General features: G+C 30.1%; 1 protein-coding gene across 3 annotated transcripts in view; it reads left to right on the forward strand.

The window, feature by feature from the left end:
* The window catches only part of CalpC (calpain C), a 77,389-nt gene extending 64,664 nt beyond the window's left edge, over positions 1–12,725 (forward strand). For all 3 annotated transcript variants that reach the window (XM_016068654.3, XM_016068653.3, XM_021147026.4), the window contains exons 16-21: positions 245–303; positions 1,678–1,746; positions 4,755–4,833; positions 6,588–6,704; positions 9,471–9,529; positions 12,388–12,725. In XM_016068654.3, coding sequence (XP_015924140.1) covers positions 245–303; positions 1,678–1,746; positions 4,755–4,833; positions 6,588–6,704; positions 9,471–9,529; positions 12,388–12,414 — 410 coding nt within the window. In that variant the 3' untranslated portion in view covers positions 12,415–12,725. The remainder of the gene's footprint in view (positions 1–244; positions 304–1,677; positions 1,747–4,754; positions 4,834–6,587; positions 6,705–9,470; positions 9,530–12,387) is intronic.
* Positions 12,726–24,277: the final 11,552 nt, after the last annotated feature.

Here is a 24,277-nt window from a genome sequence, read left to right on the forward strand (position 1 = left end):
ACGTAAATTATAGTGTGGCAGAATTTACACTGAAATAAATTGAAGTAATTTCAGAGTGACTTGATCATGGTCTTTAAAATAACCGAAACAATTTTAAACTATAACATCTGTACACAGAGTGTCTTCAAATGAGGTGCACGTAAACTAATTGTATGAATTGCAATTTTTATGCCTCAGTACTTGAGCTTAATTGTTTAATTTTTGCCAACACGAAAGTTAATTTTGTATCTCATTCGTTTTACAGATTATGTGAAAAGCTGTGCCACATTAGAAGTCTGCCGTCAAGTTGTTTTAGCATTAGATGTATCCTTTATTTTTATTCATAGTTATGTTTCATTTCTATAAAATTATTTAAAAATAACTGTTTTGAATAGGTCAAGCGCATAAGTATGAGAAATTACATGAAAATTTCAACCAGGTCAGAAAAATTCGAATATTAATAAAGTACTGAGTAATATACAGGCGAACTTCGTTAATACGAAGTCGAGAAGAAGCAAAATTCTTTTTCGGAGAAACCTGCAAAACAGCAATAGGCATAAAGGTCGATTATATAAAACAAATCATTAAAGCAAATTTATCAAAGAATTTAAATGATTTCTGTTGAGAACTAAATATAATAAATGGTAAGTAAAATTTAAAAATAATTTTACCTCTTTAAGTTAGACTTTAAAAAGATTATGTATTCCATTTCTTTGTAAAAAAAAAAATCACATTTTTCCCAGTTGCTCAAAGCATTTCTTTCTTCTTTTTTTCCCCTAGAAGAAATAGAAGCAACCGAACAGTTTTAAAGCAGCTGTTACTTCATTGAAAGACACGAAATAACCTACACAATAGTCTCTATCTTTTTCACATCAAGCCATTTCAATTTGTTCTCGAATCTTATCAATTCCATACTTTGCGATTGCTGATTTTTTATTAGTTCAAACACTAACAGCACATGAAATCTTCTTGTTTTCCAGACAAAGATAAATTTTTTCATACTTGTTTTCTACTAGTGTTAAGAAAATTATCTACATGTCAGTAACTAACTGAAACGCTCACAAAAGAATATCACTATTAGTTGCAAAAGAAAGTAAATCTTTACACTTTCGTCAGAATCGCCACCTAAGTCAGCTCCACTCACCCGGACGTCAAAACCCCCTCACATGTCCAATCGGTGAGGTAAAAATTGCAAATTGATATATACTAACGGAGAGCGACCATCTCGATTCAAAGAACAAATGCGTAGTCCTCACTCATTTAGACTTAAAAAAAAAGCGATTAATTTGCTTCAAGTAGGTCACTGAGTAAGGAACAGCGATGTATAGGTGTAATACTTACTTTGTCTTAAGCGGGTTTTTTTTTTTTTTAAATCTTTAAACTAAACAATGCAATTATTTTTGTTTTCCAAACTATCGTGATGGGAAAATTGATTTTCTTCGTCTTAAGCGAAATATTCATGCTAATAGTTTTAGTCTTAACGAGGATCGACCCAGATCATTTTGAAGCTTGGAATATATATATAATAATATACAAAGTTAATATTTAAAATATAAATTGTTTTACAGGTAACATTGAATTTTTTCTGCGTGTGCAATTTTTGCACAGACTAATAAATTATATTTTACTATTTTTTTATAATATTGCTAAAACTTGCTGATTGTCAATGTATGTATGAAACCTTAAGAAGCATTTCAGACAACTGGAAATGGAAGAATTAGATTTTCTGACTACAAGAACTTGATGTGTAGTCTTAAACACTGGCAGGTGAGTTTCATTATTTTTCTACACATCACGTGCAAAACTGCTAACGTGTAATATTTTTCCACATATTAAGTTAAATATTCTGACAATATATGTATATACAATAGTTCCTGAATTTCTAAAACTTTATATTTAAAAATAATTTCTCAATAACTATCCGATCGATTTCTGTCAATTTTGGGAATTAGTCATTTCAAGTTACATAATTAAAAATATTGCAAAAATTTGTATACCTTACAGGTACATAAAAGCTAAAATCTGTGTGTATGATTATTCGTTAACAACTCGAGAACGGGATCACCGATTTGGTTCGTGTTTCTGTCGACAGTTTGCAAATTTTTATGGATGGTTTGCAAGCAATCATCATTTTAAGGGCAGCTGGGACGCACTATAAAAAATACTAAATTTCGTTGTTTTTTCCTTTATATATCTTTGTATGGCTTTAACGATTAGTAGGGCGTTTTTTGATACAGATTTTGGAAAATTTTTGGATCATTTTGCGATATTTTAAATCCCTCTACGTTAAGTCATTCTCATGCAATCCTGAAAAATGTAGATTTTCATTGTTTCAAATTGGCGCTGTCATGGAAACAGCATCATAACATCATCACAAATTCACAGACTGGCATAATACTAACTAAGTAAATACTGTATTTAACAGTCACGAATTATCTATCTATATTATATAAAACGCTAATACGTACGTATGTATGTATCAATAAAACCGATGATATTTCTTTTCTCGCGTTGGCAACAGTTTTCATTTTTAATTGATAGGATTCGGTGCGCAAGAGCACGTAGTGAGCAACCAGATAACAATAACCAGAGTGAGCATTATCAGGTTGTTCAATTCAGATTCATGCACTAAATACATGACAATATTTAATTTAAACTCAATTAGGAATTCATTAATTAATTGAAGTGAGAATGCTTTAAAAGGCCGCTGTTGAATTGATATTTTTCTACTGGGAGTTACCTAAACGTCTAAAAAACGTTTAAGTGTTTGTATTGAATGCATTGAATTTTTTTATAATTCGCGTTTATTTATACATTGAATTTTCACGCTTTAAAATGCAGAATATTAGTGAAGCAATATTTGATAATTTATTTTGCTAATATGTTTCTTATTTAGCTAATGTTTCGATTTTTTCACCATGTACAATCTAAATAGCTAATATACTTTTTTAAAAGCCAATAAGAACATTGGTAGAATTCTACATAAGTACAATACTATGTCTTTGATGATAAAATACTATGTCTTTGATAATAAAATACTATGTCTTTGATGATAATATATTATGTCTTTGTGCTAGAACATTGTGTTCATTGGCGAGCGAGCGCAGCGAGCCATGGTTCACGGCGTGAACCACATAGGATTGCGTAGCAATTCTCGGGGGTTGGCGAGCGTTAGCGAGCAGGGGGCGGAGCCTCCTAGTATTATATAAAACGCTAATACGTACGTATGTATCAATAAAACCGATGATATTTCTTTTCTCGCGTAGGCAACAGTTTTTATTTTTAATTGATAGGCTTCGGCGCGCAAGAGCACGTAGTGAGCATTATATGGCTAATCTATTTTATATAAAACGCTAATACGTTTTAATTGATAGACTTCGGCGGGGAATAGCACGTAGTGAGTATCATATGGTTGGCTGGGTGAATTCTCACCGAATTATCAAAAAAATTCTCACAAAATTATCTTCATCGAAGCTGATGCTTTACATCCGGCGTTCAGTACTATTTCATATTGTTTTACAACACATGGTCTTAGACCTCTGGTGGGAAAGACTTTAAAACAAAACTTACAACTGTTACTTTTCTCAACAACTGAAATTTAGAATAATGTGATTACGAAAAATATGTGAACTGTTTGCAATTTCAAATTAATATTGAAATGCACAGGTTTAGAATTTTCTACAGTGAAAAGTTTTCGGAACTTCAGTGTTTAAAAAAGTATACAAAAGCTAGACGTTAAGAACGTATCCAATGAGCGAGGAAAGCGAGCATCGGATTGCGAAGCCATCCGAAATGAACTGCGAAAGCAGTTCCAGGGGTTGGCAAGCGCCAGCGAGCAGGGGGCGAAGCCTCCTAGTTTTATTTATTTGATTATTATTACTTACAATATACTAATTGTAAACATATTGATTTTTCTGGCATATTAATTATGTAAAAAAAATATATTCTTATTAATGTTTACATTCATATGTAAACATAAATAAGAATGCTTACATATTTTAAGCCTACGTATTCTCATTCGTCCGAACGGCATTTCAATTTCAAGATGTTTAAAATTACTCACTGTATATTTTCACAAAAGTTAGCACACGTGCAACAACGATAAGTCCTTGCAACCAATTAAGCGACGCAGAACAATTCAATTCAGATCTTTATTATTATTTTTTTTAAATTTAAGTTAAAAAAGTCAGTGTTTATTTACAGTAGCAGTTCTAAAAGAATTTCAGAATTATTTGGATAAAAATTAGCTAATTATGTCTACCTGGTTTACCTTTGCCCGTTCTTCCCTACAGTGATGTTTTTTTAATGCACAGGGCCATTGCTCTGTATCCATTGAGCGGTATTTCTTAAGGAGATTTTTTTATGATTAAGTACCACTGCCCGAGACTCCAAACGAGTTATAGAAAAAAAACATTGACAGATACTTTTATTGTTAGATTTAGTTATGTTTGAACATGTTATATACATTGTTATCAAGTATACATTGTTATAATTTGTAAAAAAAAAAGCTCTCTCCTGCAGTAACAAGTTGTTGATTCTAAAGAATCATCAAGGCTTAACCTCCTCAACTGTAAAACTCACATCATGATGTTGTCAGCGTCATTAGCATGAGCATTGGTTGCTTTTACTTGCATTCTTCTTATATCTAGGAAATATAGCGCGATAGAGAAAATCTTACTCTTAAATTTAATTAAACATTCCAAAATTTGTAAAGGACATATTTACGAAACAGAATTTTTTTTTTAAATACTCTAATTAATTTTTTTAACCTCTAGGTAATATTTAGAAATCACACCAAAGGGACAACGAGTGTTTTAAGAGCGGAGAAACTGAGAGATGCACTATTTGATGTCGGTATGTATACTATTGTATCCCTACACATCTATGATATATTTTATGCTAGAGTTGGTTAAATCTTGTGTTGAGTATGGCTATCTGTACGCTCTATCTGTACGTCTCAAGAAAGTCTATTGTACTCGGCCAGTACTTTTAGTAATAAATCCTGAAATAGTACCAGCTTTATTCATTGATTTTAATTTTTAAATGAAATTGTAAAATCTGCTCTATCTCAAATAGAGAATTTTACCTTTTATTATTAGGAACTGCATTGCCCTGCTTTTATAATTTTCAAATGAATGCTGTTTTAATTTTGATCATGCTGGTTAAAGTTCAGTCGTTACCCATCCATGATTAGTGCTTAAAATTATCCAGAAATAATTAAAATTATGTAATAGAAATCCAACTGATTATCAGTTATATAATTTCCGTAGAAAATACATATATTGATTCATCTAATATAAACTCAGTGGCTCGATAGCCCATGGAGGTCCAAGGTCTACTGTGTCTATCTCAGTTTTCTTGACTTTGGACTCAGGGGTGCAAAAGCTGGTGTTTCAGTTAGATAGTCAGCCAAACGCGGAACCCCCAGTGTTTAGTTCCCAAGCATGCTTGGTACTCATTTTATCGACCCACTGAAAAGGGATGAAAGGCTGAGTCAACCTTGCCCGGCCCAAGGATCGAACCAAGGACCTGTGGCACGAGAGGGCGAAACGCTACCACTCAGCCACCGGGCGTCAAGAGTTTGTTGCAACCATTCCTTAAAATGTAGGATTTAAGAATTCCGACTTAATCGATTGAAAACAGATGATTCATAACAGAATAGAAACTTGTGAAATGGCTCGAAACAATTAAAATGTTTCTTTAAATTATGAATGCATATAGCGAAGTTTTTTTTTTAAATGCCCAACAAAGATAAAGGTAGGAGAGAGATTAATATATTTCCTTACATTTGTGATGTAAAGCAATGTAATGCCGAATTACATAACTGATAAAATGTAGACAATTAAACGAAGATAGTTATCCTGTTATACAGTTCGATTTTTCTTGGCAATTATGTGGTAGGAAGAAATAAATTTATTTCAAAAATCAATATATCTTTCGACTATCAACGATTATTAGGGCAATATTTTATGACTTCAAACATTTTGGTTGTTGCGCGGTCATTAAGATTACAGTATAGCATGAATAAACTGAGCCATAAGCAATTAACTTCATGCTGAAATTGAAGCAAAACGTCGATGTTTTTTGGCCAATGGAAAATGTATATATTTTTTTCACTATATTCACTAATTGTCGTTCAACTGACGCTGCAAAGAATTAAGGAGATTAAAAAAAACTTCGTATTCACTTAACCTTCTTTTTCTTCAGATTTTCATAAATTTTGCTCTCTACAAAAGATTTTTTAATGGCAGCAAATCCTTTTGTGAAAGAAATCAAAAACATTCTTATGGCTTATTTTGACGAAAAACCATACAATTTCTTTACGAAAATGAAAAAATGATTGGAGAAAGTTACACAGAGAATAATAAAAAAAATACGCAAGAGATGCTTATTATCATAAAATTTTTTGATTTTATTAGGCTTCAAATCAGGCATGCACTTTTTCAATAGCTTGATATAATAAAATCAAGAAGTAAACTCTTGTTTTTATACTTTTTATGTTTTCTCTATTATTTTGAGATGCTCAGTAAATTCGTGCGCAGAATTAGTTACTTTAAAAGTTTGTGTAATAAAACTTGAAGAAAAAAACTTATGTTCCTTTTTTTCAGGTTTTCAAGTCAATACAGAAACATTATCCCTACTTGCTTTTAGGTATATGAGAAAAGATGGGACGCTGCGTTTTGGAGATTTCGTATCGTGTATTCTTCATTTATCTACCTCATTCAGTAAGTTATTCCACTCTTTTGAACGAGAATTGATTAACCGAAAATGTTCACATCAAACAAAATGTTTTCTTTTGATTTTGAGTTCTGAATTCAGATAAGTTATTTCTTCTGAGACTCTCTGAATGTTGTCTGAATCCTATCTTCAATAAAAAGCTCTTAACGTTGGTAAAAAGGAATTAAATTTTTTAAACATTAAGAGACCTTTGAAAAAAGCTGTAAAATTGCCTAGAGAAAAACGGCGAATTTTTATGCATGATTTTTTATGGCTGATATTTTCATTCGTTTTCATTGAAACAGACCGTGTGTTTCGCTTTGAGTAATTTTGTATCGAAACTTGAAAATTATCGTGATTAGTAACTTTTCATGGCTGGTTCTGTTTCATGATAGTTTAAAATTTAGGAAAAAGTGAGGTAAAATTCTGAAAAAATGTTTCAAAATATAAATTAGAATTACTTTTCCACTGTATTATCTTAAATAAACATACGATATATTACTTAAAAAACTTCATAAACTGTATTAAAACTTTATTCGATTCAAAAATATACAATTCGGAAATTACAATCGACGTGTTACAAGCTCTCAAAAACAGGTACCTATTTTCAAGTCTTGACAGACGTGCATGAGAAGAAGTAGTCTTTTGTTAGTAAATAATATCTTACTGCTTCAATTTCGTGGGATTATTTATTTAATATTTCACCTGCTGTATATTGTTTGAATTTTGATATTTCTAAATTTTTAGAAACTTCATGCTTTACCTGAGCATGCTTTTTCTATACTTTAAATTTTAAATCTCTTATTTTGGTGAAAGGAAATATGCCATGAAATGTTTTTCCGTGGTATAGTGTCTTCTTAATATACACAGATTTAACAACGAAGAAAAAACATGTTGGTTTTTTACAAGGGAAAGCAACTAGTGAAAAGTGTCGCAAAAGCTCAGTCGGTTTATTTCATTCTCCTTTCAGTTTGTGATATAAGTTCTGTTTTCGTGTCCCAAATATATTTTCTAGTAAAATTATTCCTTAAAGTTATTATTTCCTATCAAATGTTATATTTCTAGTTTTTCATTATTACCAACAAAAAAATAATTTTTGACTTAAAAGAAATATTTCGACTCGTAAAATTTATAAAACTCGTTAGAAAATAAAATTATAAACGGAGGAAACCTTAATTGGAGACATGTTTTCTACTGCCAGACCTGGAACTTATCTCCAGGTCTTGGACAGTAGGCTCTGGTCACTATCACATGCTAGCGCGAGATCGTCAACAAACGCGTTATAAAGACAGCGGGAGAAACTTTTCAAATCAAATTCTGCTTCACCTTCATTATTAATTTAAAATTTGAAGGTGAGAGTAGAGTGAGTTCAGGCAAATCTCAAGTAAAACATGAAGTTTCAAAAATTGGAAAACAATTCAAAATATTAAAATGTCAACAAATTTCTCTAGGATTACTTTACCAATGCGTAAACCATATAACACTGGGAAAATTTGTTAGCATTTTGAAACTTCCTGATTTACTATGGGATTACCTGAAATAATTTTTTCTAAATTTTAAATTAGTCTAGGTGAAACAAAATTTAGCATGAAGGGTTTCTTCTGCGGTATAGTGCCCTCTTAAAGCGAGTACTCAAATCTTTCCCTACAATGGTTTTGTACACTAAGCCTAGTTTACAATAGTCGTAGACCTTTTCATTCAATCTCCGTTTCACAATATCGGCTGGAAAAAAAGAGATGGCATGGCAGTGTAGACCGAAAGGCAGGAAGCAGGATTTGATGCCCCGTGGGTGATTGTTATGAGCATCTGCTTAATTGTGGTTAAGACCATTATTATCTTCGGATCACCGCAAGGATAAATTTCTAACTGCCTCCAATAGCTCATTAGAATGGCTTTAATTCTAAGCTAATATTCTATCCAAAAAGAATTATTCCTTAGTCGAAGAACATATTTTTTTTAACGAGTGGAAACAACGAACATATTTGAATGCAGCATCGAAAATTTATAGAAAATCTTTTATTTGTCACTGAAAGTTCTTATTAAACTTTGCCATTTTGTAACTAGATGGATTTCAGTGATTATGCAGAAGAAAAACAACAATAAAATGAAGTTATAAATAGCAGTTAATAATTAAATATATATATCCTGCTTGATTTAATACAAAATATTTGTTTTTTGTTTTTGTGTATAAAAGTTCCGGTATTTTGAAATAAATTGTTCAACTAAGCTATACGTGTTATAAAGCAGGAATATAAAAGTATGAGGCACTTTAAAGTCGATCATAAAAAAATTTCGTGTTACATACTTCCTCTATCCGCTTATTTATTGAAGCATGTTTATTCACTATTTCAAATGGCTCACTCAGCATTTTTTGTTCCCGATTTTGAGAGGCTAAAGTTCGATCCACAACACATAACCAATATAACAATATTTAATGACCTGATCGCGTGGGGCTAAAGAGATATAACTTCACTTACAATACTCACCAATACACATCAACAAGAGAGCGTAAGTCATGGCAAATTTAATGGGCTTTTGCTCTGCTAAAATAGATATATAATTAGACTCGGAATCGAGATTGTGACTCTCTACTCACATCTAAAAGTGTAAAGCATTTTTCAATCGATTATGTCTCCAGGAAACTTTTTGAATTTATATTTGTATTTATTAAATCATTGCATAGATTGCTCATTGACTTTAAATTGTTCTCAATTTATAAATATTAGAAACACTTGATTACATTTTTAACAGTTTGTCTTTTTTTAAAACTATAGGGGCCTTTGAAAAACGAGATCCTTTGCAAAACGGTTATGTGAAAGTAAATCTTAAGGAGGTAAGAAATGTACCCTAAACTTTTATTAAAATCTTATCTTTTCATTAAGTTAATAATACGATAGTTACGTATTTTTTAAGTGCAGTACTCATAGATGCCAACAAAGAAGTACTAGCTCCCTAGAATATTTTATAACCGTCGATGGACAGTCGACCCAATTTTTGGTTTACTACTAATAATATTCAACTGCGTAACCTTGTAATTTTGAACTAAATCCAGGAAACAAGGGAACTCCTGGATCAAATATTGGGAAAAATTTGTCTTCGGTGAAGACTTTTTGATGGCGCACTAACCCGCATTTGCGATTCATGGAAAAAGAAAAAAAAAACAACAAATAAAACCTCCCATGGTTAACCTGATGGCAAGGGGATTCAAACTCATGATCCGTCTACCACTAATTATATTTTACGTCAGCACAGCGGGCGGTGAGAGCCGGGTACGGAATTTGTATCGACCAGTCATCGCTGGGATTCTTAACTCGTGCACCTCATTGGAAAGCGAGCGCTCTATCCCCTGAGCCACCACAGATCTAGAATATTTCGAAATATTTTTAGAATAGAATATTTAGCCTAGAATATTTAGAAATATTTTTAGAATAGAATATTTAGCCTAGAATATTTAGAAATATTTTTAGAATGGAATATTTAGCCTAGAATATTTAGAAATATTTTTAGAATAGAATATTTAGCCTAGAATATTTAAAGAGTTAGCAAAATAAAAACAAACTAATCTTTGTTTCATAGTAATCTTTGTTAATTTTGTCAGCATTTAAAAGCTTTTTTATAGTATTATAAGTTCTTAACTATTTGTTTAAATTGATAACGTTTGGTCAAAATTATTGTGAAATTTTCTTTAAAATCCAAAATAAAAAAATATACTATCACCTTAAATATTCCAGAAAAATCTCTTGTTTAAACGAGAGAAGTTGGTTTTATGAAAATGAATTATATTTTGTTTCATAACTTAACATATACTTAGTAATAAATTAATGCAATATAAACATTTATTAAATATTAATATTCAAGAGTATGGTAAAACTAATCTATGCTGCTTATTCTATAAAGGTTACGGTATAAGGCATCTTTTTATTGTTTCAAAGACATCTAATTTTTTTTATTAATAAGCACTTTTTAATTTCATGTTAGAAGGATATAGATTTTATGATTGCTTATCAATTACAGTAATAATCTCTTATCATTCTATATTATATAATGAAAGCTGTCAAATTGACCTCCCTTGTAAGTTTACCTCCATTATCATTTATATTATTTACCCGTATTATTATTTATTCTATCATTCCTTACCTAGATTATTATTTATTCTATCATTCTTTACCTAGATTATTATTTATTCTATCATTCTTTACCTAGATTATTATTTATTCTATCATTCCTTACCTAGATTATTATTTATTCTATCATTCCTTACCTAGATTATTATTTATTCTATCATTCCTTACCTAGATCATTATTATTCACCTCTATTATTATTTATTCTATGTAATTATTCCTTTGTTATTATTCAGCATAGGATATATAGGTTGCCTGATGAACTATCTGTCTTGTATTTTGACTGGTGATATAAATAAAATTTGTGTAATTATGTTAATGCATGCTTTTTTAAATCTTTCATATGGCGAACAGAAAAAATAGGAACATTTCACGTGGTTTGGTTATGCATTAGAATTTCTTTGAATTATTTGAAAAAATATTATTCAACGATTTCCTTGAATTTAAAATGTTCTTAAAAAGTAATCTGAACTAAAAAGTAATTAAAAAGCCTTTGTAAGTTGATTATACGGGGAGAATCTGAAGGACTTTAGTTTGTTTTTGTTAAGTAAAGAACGAAAAAAATATATATTTCAAACATATCAAAAGAAATTTTAAAATGTTGAAATAGATATCATATTAAGCTTTCTAATTGCATAGTTTCTTGAGTACTTTTATTTTTAAAAAAATTTATAATAAAAAAAATCGGTAATCTAAAAAAAAAGTTTTGTACCTGTATTTTTTAATGTACTTGAAATTTATTTGTTAATTTATATGATATTAGTCATTTAAATCAGGAAATTAATCTCATTTTAATGCTAAATAAAATTTTAAAGTCATACAAGGCTGAAAAGGATGCGTTTTAAATCTTTCGCTTGTTTATGTGCAAGAAATAGGTAAGCATTTTATTTAAAAATATTTAATGAAAATATAAGAAAACTTCTAAAACAATAAGAATGCTTTAAATATTTGAAGAATTATTTTTTGGATAAATAAGTTTACCGTACTTAATGTATTTTCTCTTAAAATAATAGTGCTGTTTCAGTCGTTGTATTTGGACCAGCAACAAAACATTACTTTACATTAATTTACGACGTAAAATATAACTTATTTTTGGTTAGAAAAAATATTTTAAGGTATTCATTGAAATAGTTTGCAAACATTTATGTTAATTCTTGTCATCAGACAGAATTAAAATTTGCTCTTAAAAGCTTACAGAAAATTAAATTTCAACTTAAAAATAAGTATTTTAGAATGAAACACGAAATGTTGTTTAGAGAACTACTTGTATGCATTACTTGATGAAAAATTTCATTCGCTTAAAAAATATTAATAACAAATAACAGTAGACTTGTCGACTCTTGAAGTGAATGATTTTTTTAAATCAGTTAATTTCTTGGGATTATTTAATGCTTGTATGCATATCTCATAATCTATGCTTGCTTCTTATTCATAAGTAAAAACCTATATAGATGCCTAACTATTTATCCACCCTTATCATTTTGCATATTTAATAGTGGAGGAAAGCTGTTTTTTTTACATTCCATATTTAAGCTAAACTAAGAATTTGTTATCTTTTGTTCATTTCAGTGGCTAGGTTCATCTCTTCAGTGTTAGTTGCCACTTATAAAACGCATACTCTATAGTGCAATAATTTATGGATGAAAACAAATGACTCTTCAGTTTGCCAAACTTTTTTTCCAACTTCTGAAGAATGTTTGTAAATAACTTTGGATAGATTGTGTATATATGACAAGAAGAAAAATATTTGTACATTTTAAGTTTACATTTAAACACTTTCGTTGAAAATTAGTTTTCTGTTTTTAATATTTGACTTTAATATCTAGTTGAGTGATTTATGAAGTTTTGTAAATATAAGAGATATATCAATACAATGTATTAAATAATTTATATTTTTAATTGTAAAATGTTGCAATTTTTTATGTACACTAGCGAAAGTTTGCATAGCTTAAATTTACAAACTTAATGAAATGAACATTCAATAGTAACCATATTTAAAATAAAAGCTTTTATTAATCTAAGACACAATATTTTTGCGTCGGACTTAAGACTAAGATTTATTATCTATGAAAAAAAACTTATCAATGTTTTTGCGCATTTACTTATACTTTTGCATATTTCAAAAAATACTCAAGTTTATATAAAGCACTTATTGGGCCGATTATTTTGTATGGCAGTGAGACTTGGACGCTTAATAAAGCAGAAGAAAATAGATTACTCGCTTTCGAAGGAAAAATCCTTTGGTCACTTTTTGGAGCAGTGAAAGAAATTAATTCATGGAGAAGTTTATATAAGTATTGGGAGTGAATAGATGAAGCTACATGTCCAACTGTCTGGAAGAGGCAGACTGAGAAGGCCTTGGCCTTCACTATGCTGTAGTGCTGTTAAAGAAGAAATATTTTTAAAACAGGACAATATGGGGAATTATTATTTAAAAATAAATTTGAGTTGTTAAATTATACTTCTTTAACACTGATTAAGAAGTGGTGGAAACAAAAATAAATCTGATTGGGCATTCTTTAGTAAATCCACCTATAATAGAATAGTAGCATTGACTGATCCACATATGCCTTAAAGTTACAGCTATGGTAATGGATAAATTTAATGGATGAAATAAAACTACTATTGTACAAAATTATTATATGTCTAGTCCTAACCTATGCATCCGAAAGTTTGACTAAGCCGAAAGAAAGATAATATAGTCATGTGTGCAAAAAGCTATTTTTGAAAAAACCCAACCACCAATATACTTTTGATGGAGTCAAACCGGGCAATTTTTACAGAAGAGCAAGTACAGAAATTTACAAAATTTATGAAGTCATTGATGTAAAACAATTTATGAAGTTAAACAGAATGAGATTTGTGCGACTTATTTGCCGTTTACATACAAATTGTCCTACACATAAAATAAAATTAGTAGCAGAGTTATGGGGCGCCAAAAAACTTCGATTGCTGAACACCATTAAAGCAGATTTTGAAACAGAGTATTGAACTAGCAAAGGCATGGAAAAAGGTGAACGACATAGAGAAATGTTCTAGAGAAGGCCAAGGACCACTCTGGGTTGTCAGACCAACGATGATAATATTATTAAGTTTAATTAACTCCGTCAAGGTTATTCTAAAAAAGCAATCGAATTCAATCTAATTAAGACATTTCGTTCTCATTACACGTAGAACTGAATTGAATGTGGGGTTTAGTGGCACAAGGTCCAAAAAAAGGACATACAGCGCCAAACACACGGTTTTAAAAACAGATTAAAAGGTAAAGTACAGCACATGTATAAAATCAGATAAGATAGAGAAAATTTTAAAACAATGTTGTAAAGTTACATACATTAAAATCAATAAAACTTCATGGTAAATTTACTAAAATGGTAAGAAGTATAAAACAATTATATACAACTTAAAATTCCAATAGCGTGTAAAAATGCAGAGATATTAGGATGGTGATTTTTATCTCACAAGTCTTTTATACATAAAATTGTGCTTTCTAAAAAGGTTAAGCGTTGTTGGTTTAAACATGCGCGAGCGATTAAAATATGATGAATTGAAAGTGAAACGTTACAAGTATCGCATCGAGGAGGCGGTTTTGCAAACAGCAAGTGAAGATGAGTCAGTCGAGTATGCCAAGGCTCTAACGTGGATTTAATTGTATGCAGTTTGTTCTCAATTTGTAAATCTCAGTGTTGCTGCCACAAAGAATGTATAATTTAGTATATAATTCTTCATGTCAGAAATGGGGACTAATAGGTTTAATGGAGTCGTAGCAGATCGGGCAGCAGAGTCAGCCATGTCATTACCTCAAATGCCAGCATGGCTGGGGATCCAACAAATCAGAATGTTAAAACTATTTTTGTGAAGACTAACCAACCAATGCTTAATGATACATAAAATAGGGTGAGCTTCATTGTTTACATGATTATTCAGCTGACGTAAAACACTTTGGCTGTCAGAGTAAATGCAAAACTTTCGTACTGTCAGTGATGAGATAAGTCGTAGAGCTATGAGAATGGCTACAGCTTCAGCAGTAAATGCAGAACAAATGGCAGGTATGATATAACTGTATGTTCGATCAGCTATAATGATTCCACATCCAACATGCCCTGGAGATTTTAACCCATCCGTATAAACAGAAACATACTGAGAATACTCATGACGATGAGAGATGAATAGCTGAATATCCACGCTAGGAGCTTTACTGGATTTTCTGTATGAAGCAAATGGAAAATAAAAGTGATAGGACGGAATAACCCAAGGTATGTTAAGAACGTGATTGGCTGATTGAGATGGTGATTCGCAAAAATTGAATGTCTGAAAGCATACGAGCATTAAACGGGGGTATGTATGAGGGTAGTGCATCTTATAATCCTCATAAGCTTAGTGGAATAACCTCATGTAGAAGAGGATGGGAGTTAGATGACATAACACGAAAGTAAAATGTGAGACAGAGCTGCAAACGTCAAAAATAGAGGTGATAAATGATAAATTACATATACTATATAAGCTTCCGACTGGGGACGTTCGAAACGCGCCGCTACAGATTCACATTGCAGTAAGATGCACTGTATCTAACCGCTTCAAATTTGAAGCAGTTGCAGTGCCATAGACTGCGCAAGCGTAATCTATGCGTGATAATATCAACGCTTTGTAGATACTGATTAGGGCGATGCGATCCGCACTCAGAAAGTATTTGAGAGAACACAACACATTTAAAGTTTTTTCACAACGTTTTCTAAGATAAAGAATATGGGGCAGAAAAGTGAGTTTGTTAAAAATTACGCCTAAATATCTTTTTTCCGACACAATAAATATATTAACGTTATGAATAGAAATAACAGGATCATTGCGTAATCTGCGTAATCGACAAAAATGTATGCAAGAACTTTTAGTGGGTGAAAGTGTGAGACCATTTTGCTCACACCGTTTTGAAATCCTGTTGACGGCCAGCTGGAGTTGACGCTCAACAACGTGCATATCAGAGCCAGAACATGAAACATTTAGATCGTCAACATAAAGTGAGCCAAATACATGAAGTTTTAGTATGTTCAAAATGAGCGAAACATGAGTAATAAAATGTATGACATTTAGAGCACTGACTTGAGGAACGCCTTCGGCCTGAATGAAGAGGTCTGAAATCATTACATGTAGAAAAACTTCTTAATTAAATATATAAATTATGTACTTTGAACAGGATTTTACTGTCCTTCCAAGTTTAATATACCTAGGCAAGCTCAAGTTCTTGTACATCAAGGAAACTATTTAGATAGAACTATACTGATCAATTTAGGAAGCTTCATGTTCAGTTTAACTGCATAGAAATAAATGTGATCAAACTATTCAAAACATTGAGAAAAAAATGTCTAAATTGAAAAAAGAAATTGTAAAATTTTCTAACAATGGAACTGCAACATTTTGTAAAAAAAAATTTGCAGAGTTCAAAATTGACGTATTGATAGCCATTTTTTTAAACTGAATAACTGTATGTTTAATAAATAGTTCTGTAATAAATATCTCTTAAGGCCTGGTTTCTTAGGACAAGACGCCGTCAGCTGGAAATCAGCGCTAACCTCTGATTGGTCCATTTGTAAGTTTGATAGTATACGTCATCGAACGCTCATCTTGAACTACAATTGCCGTCAAACTCAACTGCAGTTGGATTACAACGTGACGTTAACCACAGAAGCAATGGCGGACAACATCCAACAGCACATTGAAATCAGTCAAGATTTTGATTTTGACATTAAACATAGCTTCTTCATTAAACATAGCACTCTTCATTTAACTCAGCTGTAATGTGTTTTTTCTTGGACAAAGTCATTATTTGTTCTCTAAAACACTGGTCGACAATAACAAAATCAATACAAATTCAAAATAAATATTTGTTTACGTTATTAACGCATGCGCAATGAGAGATAATGTCTGCGTTGGACCGAATGCTCACGCTGAGCTAACAAAAAAGTATTTTTTTGGCGTCAGCTCTACGTCAACTTTCCGCTGACGCCCAGATAAGGCGTTAGTTCTAAGAAACCAGGTCTTGAGCTAACAAACCAGTATTCTGTTGGCGTCAACGGGACGTTGACGTCCCGCTGACGCTCAGATAAGGCGTTTGTCCTAAGAAACCAGACCTTTAGTTCACACCTTTAATAATCAACAGTGTATATGTATGCAATATTATATAGATCTAAACATTTCTAGTGACGTATTCTTTATATTCAAACGTAAGAGATAATCGAAATTATATTTAATAAATAATAAGTTGTTAATTAATGAAATAAGGTGTAAACGCAAAGAAAGTAAATTTTTTTAGAACATATTTTGCCATAAACATTCCTCTCTTCCAGTATACTGAATAATTGCTTGCATCCGTCAGAAAATAATGCGAAATTTTTTTATTTATTATTTATTTACCAAAAAAAAAGATCGAAAATTGTTTTTGGTACAAGAATTCAATGTATATTTTTAAATATTCTTAGCATAAATTATTTGATGTAAAAATAAAGTGCATATTTTTAAATAATAAAAACACATATTCTTTGTGTTTCCGTTGATATGAATCAATAAAAAAGATTTTTTAGAGTAAAAGTAGAGAAATAAGATTTTTATATAAATCAAACTACAAATTCTGACTGTTATTTTATTTCAATTCATCAGTAATCACGTGTACGTTTTGGAATGGTTGCAGAATTTTATTTGACTTAACCGAAAATATACGACCAAATAAAGATCATTTCTACCTCAACAAGATTATCTTCACACACTTTCACCGACTTTTTTGATGAGTATATTAACAATGGTTTTGAAAAAAACGTTATTATAAATATAAACGTTATACATTTCCGCGTCAAATAAAAAATATTTAGTTGTACCAATTGATTAACAAAGTTAGAATGTTTTAAAATAATGGGGGCAAACAAAAGCTGAAGTTAAAGGTTTCAAATAAATAAATTAAATAAAAATAAAATTAAATATAAAAATAGTATATAAAAATAGATTGGTATGAAAATTAAAATAAATGAGTAAATAAAATTTAAATTAATGAAATTATTTTTTTTAAAATTTATATTAGCATACATAAGGATGAATACAAAACCTCATAAAATGCTTTAATTCAGCAAATTATTTCGATTAATTATTGGTTTCTTGAATAACTATAAATAATTATGTTTAAATACATCATACATTTGCGATATATTCGTATTTAACTGTAATAAAAATTTGTTACATGCGAGTGTTTTCTTACTTGTAATAAAGTAACTTACAAGTATCACTTGTATAGTCAAGATTATGCAAATAAATGGAAACGATGCAATAAAATTTCAGAAATTTAATATATAATATATATTATGCAGTCAAGCCACAAAAATAATCGTAAAACAGGAACAAACGTTTAAAACGAGTGCAATAACATTAATTGGTATTACATCTATTGCAGCATCAATATCACGGAATATGTTTGTTTTTTTAAAAAATAGTACAAGTATGAAAGCCTGTGCAAGGGCTTGGAAAAATATTCCGATTTTGAACTATCCCTTTGAACTTTTGCAAATACAAAACTTAATAAGTATTTTTAGAATTGCATAGTCTTTTGCATAATTATACACCTAAATTTTTTACATTTTAATGGAAGTAAGAAAAATACATTTTGACTTATTTCTATATCACAACAAAAATTTTAGAACTGCTCAAAAGGTATAATGATTTCTAAGATTAATTTATTTCAGACTATAAAAATGCATTAAATTATAATCCCTTTTGCTGCGATCTCATTATTATTTACTTTCCATTATAGGATTGAACAGGAACGTAACTTTTGAAAAATATATACATTTTAATAAACAAATATTAACGGAATTCGGCTGTAAAATTGTTTTCACCTTTATAGAAATATAACGACACGATGAAAAACGAACATAAATGCTCTGACTAAAAGTTCGTGTTAAATTTTTAAAAACTAATATTTTCTTTAATCTTTTAACAGTTCTCAAATGCTAGATATAACAGTGTTATTATCTTTAAAATACAATAGTTTAAAGTAATTTCTATTTTAAAGCTGTTATTCATTATTCCTAAAATATTCGGTAAAAATATGCAAACTTTGAATTTTACTCAAGAAAAAACGATTGTGAGGTGCTCGAAAACAATCATATTACATTTTCTAACTTTCAGAAAACACTTTTCTTTAAAAAAATAATAAACAAATGAACAACAAATTGACGAATTACCAAATGAATAACAAATAAAAATATATAAATTCAAAATATATAAATAGGAAATAACAGTCGACATGCTTCAAACCCTCAAAAACAGGTACCCATTTTCAAGACTTGCCAGGCATGAATGATAAGAAACAAAAGTAATTTGATATATGAAACATAAGAGGCCAATGAAAATTATTGGCGATAAACAAAAACTAGAAAAACTACAGTAGCCAAGAGAAGAAGGAAGAAAAAAAAAAGAATCTTCATTTTTTTTCTCTCTTAGTTACAGTGGTTTTTCTAGTTTCGGTTTCTCTCATTCCATTTTTTGTTGACAACTTTATGTTTTATATTTCAAATAACTTTTCATTCACGTCTGGCAAATCTTGAAAACGGACGCCTGTTTCTGAGCGCTTAAAGCATGTCGACTGTTATTTCCTATTTATACATTTTTCAAACGAATGATGTTTTTAATCTGGTAATATCTCACCATGTCAGTATCTTAGGATTATTTATTAAATAATACAAATTATATAATACTGAGTTGAATAAAATCTTATCTTTAGAAAATGCCAGTCTAAAACTGTCGGGACTTAAAGAGCATTGCGTAAGGCCATGAATACTCTTTTGAGCAGCTGAAAAAAAGAACTTGAATAATAAAATTATGGCAACACATAAGGCAATAAATACTTTCAAGTGCAGATTTCTAAATCTCTAATAATCAGACAATACTTTTCGTTACTCTAGCAAATACAATTGGTCAATGTGAGAGAAAATTTATTTTATTCCAAAATCAGTAAAAGTTTATATAAGATAGAAAGAGGCTAATTGTTACATCTGAATTATAAGGGAAGTTCAGCTAGGCTAATTTGGGGGGAAATTTCAAGTTTCCAGCTGTGTATTTAAAAAATGTGGCTATTTGATATATAAATTCAAAGAGCACTTTAAAGCCTGAAAATACTAGAATGAGTTAAATTGTTTTTGATGAACATTTTGAAAAAGGTTGCATATGGATTTTTCAATATTATATTAATTGTATATCGAATTTTCAATATTTATTATTACATAAGGTTTATATTTAAAAATAAAAACTGATGTAAGAACACTTTAAGAGTTATTAGTACAGATTTAACAGTAATTCAAAAGAGTTTAGGTGCCAAAAGTTTCCCTTTTTATGTACTTTAAACTATGATGATGTACTTTACCTCACTGCTTTGCACTTTATTTACGTTTTAACTGTGAACGTCGTTCGGTTAAAAAATCTGTTGACGTCGATAGTTGTTTGCCTCACGAAAGAAATGCGTTAAGAAAAAAAAAACGAAGTAAGGCCTTCTAAAAATAAAATATCATAAAACTTTTTTAACACCGATCATTTTCATTTTTACAGTACATTTGGAACAAAATTATCATTGTATAATTTAAAAAAAGATAGCCTGAATAACTTTTGTTCTAAATGATGGGATTATCAGTTTCTAAATACCAATTTTCATGGTTGACTTTTCAAATAGGCTGATTACCTAATACCAGAAATAAAGTTTAAAAATATTATTCTTTTCAATTTTATGACTCAGATTTTATACGATCGATTGAGTTCGAATTTTGTATGTCAATTCAAAATGCCTAGCTAAAAATGACGTAAAATTTTTTATACCTTATAATTAAAGTTTTTTTTTAGTCTTATTGAATAAAATAATAAAAACTATTGAACGATTGTTAAACGTTATTTTCTATGTCAAATTTTCTTTCGCTATACTAATTTTATAATTGTGAGCAAAAACATTTGCGTTCATTTTGTTAAAAGTTTATCAGATATAGTGAAATATCTCTGAAATTTGGTAACCTTTATGCTAATAGAATTTTTTGAGTAAATTTCTTTATGCATTGCTTGTTTCTTTGCTCTTGACTAAACAATTAAAACCATATTTTCCAGATTGCAGCTACTTCCTTTTATTTTATAACTCTATAAACCAAATCAGCCGATGCGTCTGAATATTCAGCGAAAGTTTATGCAACTGATTTCTTATTGTCACTTCAACAATTAGCACCAAATAATTATATTTGAGTCAACTATTGAAACAGTACACATTTTCGCTTTGTGCATAAAAACAAATTTAAAAACCAAATGATCACATAGAACCACTTTTGATCTAATAATCAGATTGCTAAGTACTTGGACTCAATTTTAATGGTTTGAGGACCTCGTAGATATGGTAATTAATTAGAGCAGGCAATATTTAGAGATACGAAATCAGACACAAAAGCGTACTTCCTCGGAATTTTTTTCGATGGATTTAGGTTCGTGACCCTCAATCCACGTGAAGTAGCTGCTGTTGTTGATTTACGGCACACTAGTGCTGCACAATGGGCTATTGGCGACGGTCTGGGAAACATCCTTGAGGGTGATCCGAAGACATGACAGCACAATTTTGAACCTCTGTAGAGGGGATGACATCCCTGCTTCGGTCGCTCGACGACCTGCACGCGAAGTCGAGCACTTTAAGGTAGAACAGTTTAGCGAGGACCAATACCGCACACCCTCGGTCCCTAAGCGGACTGATCCAAGTGGTCACACTCCCCCCGCACACTGACCGCAGCTAGTGATGCTTGACTTCGGTGATCTGTTGGGAAACGTGTCTTAACGATCAGTCCACTGCGGGACGTGAAGTAGCTTCAATTTAGAAAATTGGGTCCCAATTGTTTAGGCAGTAATGCAACGGAGAGTTTAAATCCTTAATGCTAATTTCACTTTTATCGTATTACGTAACTTTCGAAAACTTTTCGCACACAAATATTAAATCATTTACCTCGTTATAAAGATATTTTCATGTGAAAAATAATTTCGAGCAATAAGTATTTTTTATTAGTTTATTTAACAATACTCGAAAAAATTTGAATTGCAAGATCTACACAATTTTGAAACATATCATTTTAAATAACAAAATATAAAATTAGCTAGAAATCATTCGAATAGTTTCAGACCAAAGTCCTTCAAAAAAAGAATTTCAAAGTAGTCGTTTATTTTAAATTTGATTTCTTGAGAACTATTCGATCTATTTTGTTCATTCGGTCATTTAAAATTCCATACGTTAAGACAGTGAAAAAATTTGAAGATCTTACAGTTCAAACATTCTTCTACCGTTACTAAATAAAATAATTAATAAGATTGAGTCAGTAAAAATCTAATTACTAGATTAAATGACATTTAGAATGCTCCTTTTTCATGCAATGTCTGGGAAAAATCTGTTGATTAGAACAAAAGTTATCCAAGGTAATGTTTTCTTCTTTTTGGTTCCCTGTACACACTAAATATTTGTTTTTATTGCTAGCAAATAGAATCTTTTAAATCCAAACTCAATTATAAATAATTGTTTCTTACAGTTTTCAAAGTGAAAAAACCATTAAAAATTGTAAAGACAGGTGGATGAAGTAGATATGTTATACTATTTTTAAAAATATAAATAGATTACTTGCTGTTAGGAACAAACCAAGTTAATTTTGAGGCTGATGGAAATATGTGTTTTTTATGCTTTATTAAACTGAAAGCATTTTAGAAATCTTATTAAGTTTTCAAAACTATAACTGAGCTATATATAGACAGGAAAAACTATTAAATAAATCATATCAAAACTTTTTTCTTTTTATAAATCAGATTTATCCACTTAATCCATTTAAATATTTAAAAAATAATAAATTAAAGACATTAAAACTTTTTTTAAGTATCTTAATTGCATAGATGTAAAATATTTAAGTACTTGCAGAAGTTGAAATTATTTAAAGTCAACGTGTTTTCCAATTTGGAAAACAAGCAGGAAACAAGCCCAGAAAAATTATGACAGTGCTGGAATGTGATTTTACAACAAAAGTTTTTAAATGTAAAAAAGAGATTCTTTTACTATTAAGTACCACAACATTCTGCCTCACATATTGTACCACATATTGCTAATTTTTTTTCGTTAGGTTTCAAATTACTTTATAAAAATGCTAAATGCAAATGAACTTAATTTGTTTAGTTTCAAAAATGCAATCGCGCTTAAAGCTTTAAGAAACTGTTCATTTCACACAATTTCGCATTTGAGCAAATTTTAAAAACAAAGAGTCTTTACCGTGTAGCATATTTCTTATTATCTTTTGTAAATTGCATAGATAAACTCGCGAATCCTCCTTACGAATAAATATTGCATAGTATCTTATAACCAAATGATTTCTTAAATAGTTCCATCATTTTAAAGATCTTTATAGGCTCAGTAAGTGCATATATATTTTACCATTAAAATGTTATCCGAATTCTTTCATTTCGAAGTTTATTATTCATTATTTTCCTATTAACTCAATACAGGCTACCGTAGGAGAAAAGGAAAATTTGAAAAAAATAATTTGTAGAAATAAAAAAAAGTAAAAACCTTTTTTAATTGATAAAAGTATACATATACTGCAAGCCATTTATATGTAACTTACTATCAAAAACTGTCTAAATTCTTAAAGATGACACAGAAAATAAGTATCTCTGACCCAGCATTTATATTCTAATAGACTGTTGTGGAAGCTCAGAAAAGCTTAATGTAGCTCATCTTTCTGATACTTTCTTAAAGAAGTAAATAAACACATGGTGTTATGGAAACATAGATGACATTCTGTATATACGGACTTCCTTCAATATAAATTGTACATTATTTGTGCAAATTATGCCGATCCATGATGTTTCATTTCTTTGTATAACCCAGTACAACCCCAAATAGTCAATTTAAAAATGCCATAAATATTTACAAGTTTAGATTAAAATCAGCGTTCCTTATAATAAATGAATCAACTTAAATAATTGTTTTCTAAATTATTCGTCTGTCTAAATTATACACGCACTTTCACAAATAAAAATCTTCTACATCAAACATTTCTAGATTTTCATGAAATGCAAATGTATGAACTGTAGTTCGGGGTACGTTTTTACGAATTTAGACAGTTTGCGACATTATGAAAACATCAATGCAACTTTCCTCAATAAAGTATTTTTTTCCTATTTTTTATTTCTTCAAATTAAGTTATTTCAAAACTTTCCGTTTTGCTCTGTCATCCTGTATCTATGACGTTGAAAAGTAGCTTTAGTTATAAAAGAGAAAGCTGTTTTGGTTTCAGAGAGATTAGTGATACCAAATAATATTTTTCCCTGAGGGAAAAGTGTACTTTAAAAAATATTGCTTTATAAAGGCATAAAATTGCTTAAAGGTATAATTTTTCATCATACTGAACACATTAAGAATGAAAAACTA

The sequence above is a fragment of the Parasteatoda tepidariorum genome, chromosome 7 (assembly GCF_982258835.1).
Source record: "Parasteatoda tepidariorum strain Cologne lab strain chromosome 7, Ptep-v5.0, whole genome shotgun sequence".
In the NCBI taxonomy this organism is placed as follows: domain Eukaryota; kingdom Metazoa; phylum Arthropoda; class Arachnida; order Araneae; family Theridiidae; genus Parasteatoda; species Parasteatoda tepidariorum.